Source organism: Ruditapes philippinarum, unplaced genomic scaffold (genome assembly GCF_026571515.1).
Source record: "Ruditapes philippinarum isolate M1 unplaced genomic scaffold, ASM2657151v2 ctg4812_1_1_1_1, whole genome shotgun sequence".
In the NCBI taxonomy this organism is placed as follows: Eukaryota; Metazoa; Mollusca; class Bivalvia; order Venerida; family Veneridae; genus Ruditapes; species Ruditapes philippinarum.
In genome coordinates this window covers 1-9,114 of record NW_026858186.1, presented here as the reverse complement: position 1 = coordinate 9,114, position 9,114 = coordinate 1, and the positions used below count along the sequence as shown (strand labels likewise).

The 9,114-nt window shown below is 32.4% G+C and overlaps 1 protein-coding gene across 1 annotated transcript; it reads right to left on the bottom strand.

The window, feature by feature from the left end:
- Window positions 1-895: 895 nt before the first annotated feature.
- Window positions 896-7,665, bottom strand: LOC132752447 (N-acetylneuraminate lyase-like). Its single transcript, XM_060742772.1, has 10 exons — window positions 7,549-7,665; window positions 7,027-7,088; window positions 6,357-6,427; window positions 5,906-5,993; window positions 4,735-4,798; window positions 4,064-4,139; window positions 3,455-3,547; window positions 2,711-2,871; window positions 1,822-1,993; window positions 896-1,436 (listed from the first exon to the last, which is right to left on the bottom strand). The coding sequence occupies exons 1-10, from the start codon at window positions 7,555-7,557 to the stop codon at window positions 1,267-1,269; spliced, it is 966 nt and encodes a 321-aa protein (XP_060598755.1). The 5' UTR covers window positions 7,558-7,665; the 3' UTR covers window positions 896-1,266.
- Between the last annotated feature and the right edge of the window lie 1,449 nt (window positions 7,666-9,114).

Here is a 9,114-nt window from a genome sequence, read left to right as displayed (position 1 = left end):
ACTTTTTGTCAAACATTTTAAACAAATTGATAGATTAATTTCACCACGTTGCTCATTATGTACCACACTGCCAACATGATTGTCCGCTGCATCTTGCTTACCATGAGCCAGACGGCTCTCCATTTTGTTGATTTATTAACTGTGCATTATTCTCTCGAGTTCATAGTGGTTCTATAGTATAATCTCAGGTGAGTTGGTACACCAAAAAGTAATGTAAATACCAATTTATACAAATGAAACCGCTAAAAACCGAGTTCATAATCTATAGATTACGTCAGGCTCTCAGGTGAGTTTGTACACCAATACGTAATGTAAATGCCAATCTATACAAATGAAACCGAATGAAATGACACCTGAAAAATTATCGTCTGCAAGATATATCGATTTTGTAAAACATCAAACCACTTCTCAAAATAATGTTGTATTTTCTAAATCTTTTAGACAACGCACCTGAAAACATTAATAAATCACTAGGCGAAGTTTGATAAATAACAATCCCAAATACAATAATAAAGATTAATTGCTGCATTAGATATAATGTTCTGCGTAAATACACGCCAACAATTCCGTTGCCACATGTGCTCTTTTAATATGGTTACGAAATCCAAAAGCACCCAGTTACACAAAGATATCGGTGATGTTTGTAACCAAATTATGGAGTTAAATGCTTACAATTTATAAATGTAGAATCCATTAGGTATATTAATCAAGTTAGACAGTATGTTATAACAAACAATCCAACTAGATTTAACATGTTTATTTTGAAAAAAATGTGTCCAGTCCTTCATCCCACACAACCACACAAACATATATACAAGCAAAACAGTAAATTAATAACAATACATGTAAAAGTGAACTATCAATAATTCCAATATTTCTTAAACAACAACAAAAAGCAAAATTCTCTTTTATTTTAGTATTTTGAAGTTTCATTCAATTACAAAAATACATAATGTGTTCAAGGTGTTCGGCACCAGAAAGATATAAAACGGTATATTTCTTTGACTGACGAATATGTAACATATAACATATACACAGAAAAAAAATGATTTTCGATGAAACAAATATCATAATTTTGTAAACAGTTTTTGCAAAGTCGCTTTTGTGTCGGTCAAACTGAAATTTCACCCTCTCCCTATATATCATATATGGCCATACCAATATAAATAAATAAAGCAAAATTAATCTTTCTATAGGTTGCGTATTATAAGCGTATTCTTTTGTTCTACGCACTTGCATCAGGTGACACAAGTTATAAATTCCAGTTCAATTTAAATTATACCAATCAAAGAATCCAATATTCTGCAGTTCTGACCTGATCTCTTCTAATTCTTGGTCTGTTGGGCATCTCATTGGTGATCTTGCTGGGCCAAGATCAACATCAATCAAAGTCATTAGAGCCTTGAATGCTGCCACGCTGCCACCAAGAAGATCCCCTATATTAGACATTTTTAAATAATAAATCAATCAATGAAAATGTTTATACATATGTACATTTCGTTTTATTATTTAAGATTCAGATTTAAGCCTAAATTTAAAAGACCATATGTTAAATTATTTTTGTTCTATTGGTTCAACACTCATATGTATGCCAGCTTTGTGAAAACCTAAAACTTTACCAAACAAACGGGAATACATGGACGACATCTTTTTGGCGGAAGTCAATTTATGTCATGTAAAATAATCTTTACAAACACCAAGGAGACTTCATTGCACCTAATTTGTCTTAAGATTTATATGAAAACTTTTAGTAATTATTACTGAATGCAAATCGACCTTTGGTCAAATGTCTATGTTATATCTTATGAGCAAATGCATTACCGTATTTATACATCACTTTACATGTTTGCTGGGTGCGATACTGATAAAGGCGTGCTTCAATACAGTCACCCTTATCTTTGCTGTCTAAGACCTTTCTAATGACAGACGCCATGAAGTTAAATGTAGTACCAACTCCGCCATCAGCTCCAAGTGTCATACCCGCCATAATTATCTTCAAAAGAAATTGGGTAGGTTACATTTAATCATTTAACATACATTAATGTCTTTTCTGCTTTGTAGCAAGAAATTATGCCTCTATGGGTTTTATTTTTAAAACTGACGCTGTGTTACGATAAAAAGTAAAAACATAGAATTTACAATGATATGGACTTAGCAAGTTTATGGGAATGATTGTTACTGTATTTGTACAAGAACGTTAGTTCTTTTGACCGAGCTTGTCCATAAATGTCAATGATTTTGATCGAGTATGTTCATAGATGTCATTGATTTTATATGACCTGTCAATGAACGGCACTCTTTCTAAATAAGAATTACTTACACTTGTTCTTGTCGTCATTAATCTTAACGGAGTCTATTTATAGACATCAGTGATTTTGGTCGACATCAGTGGTTCACTCATTTCGACTAGCAAGCAAATGGAGTGATTACGATGTTCCAAGCAATCGGATATATTACAAAAGTTTCCAGATTTTCATAGTCATCAGTGATTTTGTCCGAGTTGTTCATAGACATCAGTGGTTTTGGCCCAGTCTGTTTGAAGACATCAACTTTCTGTTATTCAAACGAGTGTTTCTGTCATTTGTCTCGGGTTTTGTATCACTTTCGCTATCACATATTCTAATTTATGTTAGTAAGCGAACCAATCAATGTACAAGCGAACTTTAAACAACATCTGTATTTAAACTTGCTCATCAGAAATAAGAAATACCTGGTCATATCCAAACATCATGTTGAACTTTCCATCGTCTCTATTTGGTGCTGACACGTGTACGCATCCAATAAGGTCTACCAAATCGTTTGAAGAAAATTTGACACCCACAAAAGAAGGTATTTCTTTAGCAGCAACTTTCAAGAAATCTTCGATGCAAACTTAGGGAGGAAAATACTCAGAATAATTAAAAGAACGACTATCATTCAGTAAGTTATAACAATACTGAAGCTGTTTTTATCATACTGTTACTACAGGTCACCTGTCAGAATATGAGAACAAAGGTCAACAAGGGAAGGCGGCATTACATGAACGCAGCCCCGACAAACCCAGGCAACGACGAACGACATAAACGGGATCGAGCAATATTGACTTGAACAAGAGGAATTTAGTATATTTATGTCATAAAGAGATCTTTATTGATGTATATAGTTCAAAACATGTTCAATATTAAGAAAAATGAATTTAAGTTATAATTTAATCATTATCAAATAATACTACGGTGCGTGGACGGTGTCTATGGACAGACTCAATCAAACCGATCTTGCTACATTTTTTTTTGCATCCTATAGGGATTCCGTTTATACCAATCTTGAACATAATTATGATGGGAATACGTTTCGGGTTATTAAATGCAGAGGAAAAGTTTTACTGTAGAGCCAATTTAATTTTGATGTGCATAAGGGAACATGTTTTATCAGACATGAAAATGAAAAATTAGATATAAAATATAAGCTTTCTTACGTTCCACACCAGTTGCACCAGGCAAATGGTAAAAGTAGAATGGAAGGTTCGGTGCAGCGCTCGCAACTTCCTTACAATATTTAACAAGGTAGTCTGAAACAAACAAATGCCTTGAATTTTATTTTAGTTTTGAATTAATTTCAGTTGTTTGTATGTTATCTTTCTAATCAAATAGTATCAAACATGAAACATGATTAACCTAAAAAATAGAATAATCCTGAATGTTACGTATTAATGTTAAGTTATATAATTACGTACCATATGCGTTTCATATGCGTGCAGCAATTGTACAAGAATTATTTTCGAAAGTCTCTGAAGAGACCATTAAGACTAGTTATAGCAATTTTATATCGTATTTTAAGTTTTTTTACGTGTGTGTATCTCATTTCATTTAATGAAAATTACTCATCAAACAGGAGCCAATTTGTTTGTTAAGCTTTGTCTCCAAGATAATCCTTACTTTTAGCAACAAAAAAAATGTAAGTGAGGGGGAATAAATCCTATGTCTAAATATACATCCAAGTATGTTTTTTGGTTTTAATGTTACACTTTGAACTTTTGTCTTTGCACCGTAATTTTAATATTGATTTAATGTGTTAAAAGACTAACCGACTGTTTTTGGTTTAAAGAAAAGCGGCGGTACCGTGGCTATTGCGTCCGCCCCCATCTTCACAGCATGTTCAGCCTAATATTAATACAGAAAGGAATTGTGACTAACATTAAATATTGAATGTTACTTAAATAATGGCTAGGATATATGGACTACCCTGCCTTACGTATGTTAACATAAAGGTGCTTCATCTGAAATGTCGTTCATATTTTTGATACTGTTGGCATACTTCTAAAATGATAGGTAAATTATTGTTTGTACTTACTGGTATTGTCCCTCAGTATGTTTAATTGTAGGCTTACATTCAATTTCATGTTGTCTTGAGAATATTTATTTTACTTTTTTCTTTTTATATTAGAAGCTTAATAATATATATTTCCTCCTAAACTTAAGATATATACGGAGAGGTGTATGACTATCATTCACAAATAATAAGCTTGAGACTGTACATAAAATTGAAGTCATTTTTTAATATCGATGGCAATGATATGGACTAAGCAAGTTTATAGGAATGACAAATGTGTTAATTACAAAGCTGGAGTTGGATGAATCAAAGTTTTAAAATAAGCTTTAGGTATCAAGTTACCAATAAGTTGTGACCTGCTATAAATGATAACATGCCTAACTTTCAAAGAAAATACGTGAACAAAGTAAAAGGTCGGTACTTTACCATTGCTTTTGTGTCATGAAGATTTAAGGCTCCGACCTGTACCACGATGGACTTTATTTTTCCGCTGTAAAATTTATCAAACTTAAATTTTAGTTTCCATTTCGTCACAAAAAGATGCAATGTCAGTTAAGGGCAGACTGTTTCAAACAACTACATTAAACATATGTTTATGGAATTTGCAATCGGAGTTTCACTTCAAACTTATTTTCAATAATGACATAGTTAAATATTTAAAAACGAAGCATAATTGTTTGACAAAACTTTATTATAATATTTGAAATGTTTCTTTCGACCAACTTATAGTTCTGTCATACAAAGTACTTTTTCTTTTAACAAAGCTGCTCGGGAATATATCTGTTGCGCTGTTACTGGCGACATAATCGTCAAAAAACATGTATCGGTTAAAACAGTCACGAATAAAGCTCCCCATCATAATGTGAATTGACAAAAAGAAACTTGTTAACATACATAAACTTGTAAATAATTACCGAAAAGTTAAGTGTTTGAAAATAATGTTACAACCTCAGTTGCAAAGTGAACACTTATTGATATAATTATCATATTATGGGAAAAGATCCATTTCCAGATCCATTGTTTCTTTTCATCTTGATGTCGTCATATTAATCATGGCCACGTTAAAGCGATATATTTTGAAGTCAATGTCGATTGACAAATATCTAATAATGGGGAATGTTAAGGATAAAATATAAAACTTAACATCCATGTCAAAAAGGCAGAAATTCAGTGAATTATATCAAAATCACATTTGCCTATTGTTGGGGGCTTTATTTGTCGAAATCCTAGTTATGTGTCCCCCAGAGAACTATGCGATTCGTATTCAGTAGAAGCTATTAACGGTGTACCTTTACCAAATCTCTTCTTGTACTAAATATAATCTAAATTGTTCCGGTAGTTGCTTGGCTGCGCTTATAACATGCAACTGCTTTACAAAAAGTATCTTTATGAAAAAAAAAATAACTATAGTAATGTAAAAAGAACAATCTCTTTAAAATCAAATCTAAGTTAACTATTGCTCCTCTATGCCTCGCTTAGTAGGTACCGGAGCTTTATTAATAATTTGATTTCAATGAGATTGTTAAAAGGACAAACACTTGTTAAAGGCTGTGACAAGTTTAAATTTGCTTTCAGTTTCTTTCAGATTTTCACATACCTCTTTTTCCCGACTTCAATCCACTTCTCCACAATCTTTTCTCTTTCTTCAAGAGTTAACGAAAAACCTTCTCCAGTTGTTCCATTTACTGAAATACATAGCTAAATGGGTGAAGTTTTCAGAATAAAGACAATTCAATGGTGTTGATACAGACAATATCACTGCACCAATATCACCTGGGCTACCGTCATCATCTATGCGTGTTAGGGTTATGACTACGATAATGCTATTGTGTATTATGATGTATTATGTTTTACGTTTGCTGTCCTCTATAATTCCAACCAGACAACACTCACATTATAACTTGACTCGTGAAATGTTTAATAGTTGAACAAGACAACACGTTATGCTAGAATGTTCTATAAAATGTTCATACCACATTGTCTTAAATGACATTAATTACAATTACATCACATGCAATTTTGTTTCATGCTAGATAAAGATAGCTTACCATATATCTGGGTCATTCCTTTGCTTGTAAGATGGTTGCAATACATTTCAAACTTGTCGTAATCGACTTCCCTGTAACGATTCACGTCAAAGTCATTGTAGTCATTTTAAGTAATAGTATACAACAATATTTTCTACATTAAGCTAATGTCTGTCTCGTTTCAATCCATTGCTTATATGTTCTTTATCTATTAATTAATTCTTTATATTGCCGGTTGTGGCAGAGAGTTTGCTTAAAAAGTTGAGGCATCAAAATTGGAGCAACTGTTTATCCCTGCGCGGTCATAAGCGGCGACTAAATGGTTTCGAGTAACTGTCTATACATAACTTAGCTTCAGCAGGTAAGGTGGTTTTGACACCTGGTGTTCCTTTAAGCTTGTAACACCATAGGTTAACCACCATTATCGTGTCATATGCCCTTTACTTCCTAAATTTGCTATGGTTGAATTGATGACGCAGATAATTGAGGAGCCGACAGTACGTGCGGAGACGTACGTCCTTTAAAAAAAGTGGGATAATACATAAATCGACAACAGCCGTGTATATAAAATTACATAAACGTCACGATTATCCAATGAACAGCGACGTTACAAACGTGCATTATTAGGCACAACATAGTCAAAAATCAACAACCGTATTAATTTGTTTGTCACGTACCACTAACGACTTACCCATCTTTTGTCATCGGTGTAAAAACCGCAGGTACCAACCCTTCAAGCTTGAATGATCCAATCTATAAATATATCAAACTTACATGACAGAAAAAAATATATCATTTGTTTTAATGCATACATATTAGTTTGTATCTATCTTATTGAATGCTTATCGATTTGTGTTGCATTTTTCCCCATTTTCTTATACATGTATATGTATTGTATTGTTTCATTATTATTTGCTTCATAACCCACAACATGCATGCATGATATCCGTTATAAAATACCTTCAACGGTATATTTTCATTTACAATTTAATATTTTATAACTGACTAGAACAAACAAGAAGTAGCAAAAATAACTATGAAGAAATAAAAAAAAAGTTTTTGAGTTTTTTATTTTTACTCATCAATGTTTATTTTTGTAACTCCAAAAATACCTGCTTAATCAACACAAAAACCATGCAATTTCTGTAGAAATAACCCAATTAAACAATATTATTCAAATGAATAAATAATCATAAAGCAAATTATAACTCACCGTAGCCATATCTTTTAATTCAATATTACGTCTATCTCCTTAATGTATGCATATACCTATGACTATAGCAATATAAAGTAATCTTGTTACTGTAATTGACAAAGATTTACCCTACATGACGTTTCTGTAGTTAGTTTATCTATCTTAATTGTATTTACTTACATGTATTAGTGATAACGTATCTCTAAATATCATTTGAATTACAAACAGACGATAGCTACTTCGCAGATTTTTGCTTCTTTTGATAGCTATTCGTCTTTTCTTGCATATCAAACAGGATTATCTCTTGTTTACACAGTTGCTAGAAAAACTTATACTCCATAGTAAGACAAGTCGCGTGTTTTAAATAATGTCATTCCAACGCGCCTTTTCTGAATAAATTGAGTTCTTAGTATATAAAGTTGTTACTTAATACGCTACTATAAGAAAATTGTGCTGAATGAAACATTAGTTTTTGTTATTTCTTTTCAAAAAATCATTAATTTGTAATATGCAAGAAAAACAATCAAACAACGGCTGTCGTCACAGACAGGAATATCTAGCTCTCGGGGTACCTGTTTAGCGGATACCCAACATAGCCTCGCACCGCCGTAAACAGTTACTCTCAAGCTAGATATTCCGGTCCATACCGACAGCCGTTATAAGATCCTTATAGGCTTCAATCCCGTAAGTTATACTTCAGTTTAATAAAAGGCTTCCAATAGACATGCAATTGGCCCGTTGAGTCAACTTCTGAAGACTTAAAAACATAATTATTAAGCGGGCCACTCTTGGGCATAACACGATAACTCTAAGTACCGTTTATCGCCGTAATGTATGATATAAATTCATCTTGCATCCTGTCTTGCGTCAACATTTTTCAAAAGGCGGAGTTCGGGCTGTCCATTATTATTTTCTTTGAAAGCACGTTAATTTTTTAACTCGATGACGTAGATTTATTAAGGTCGACACTCAAAAATGTTTCCAACTGACTTATCATTTACATGCAATGAAATTTGTTGTAGCCATAGTTATACTTTATTGGTTTAAAGATGTTTTTACGCTTGATTGCGCAACTTAAATTAATCACTTTCGAGTCCGCTTTCTTGAAGCAAATAGTACTGGTGTCATTTAAAGAAACATGGTCGTGACCAAAGTAGGGCTTGAACCCATGATCCCTGGGTCGAGATGCAGACACCTTAACCTGGTAAGCCTCAATTCCCCTTTTATAATTACGTACAATGTAGCTGATTGATTGTGTATATTTTATTCATAACATTTATCACGGAACAAATATTTAATTAAAACAAAATTTTTCTTTTTTTTTTCATTTTTTTTCCCTCTAGATTTTCATTTTATATGTTTCTTAACTATTTGTAACAATGTTATTTCTGTTGTTGTTTATCATACCTTTTGTTGTAAATGTTCGTACTATGTACATTGTATATTTGATAGAGGCTCATAGGGAAGACTGGGCATGCCTAACTATGTTGCCTCTTTAAATTAAGTCTTTATTATATATTATTATTATTATTAATTATACTCAATTAATTACTATGCATGTATATCATGACGTATTTTCAATAT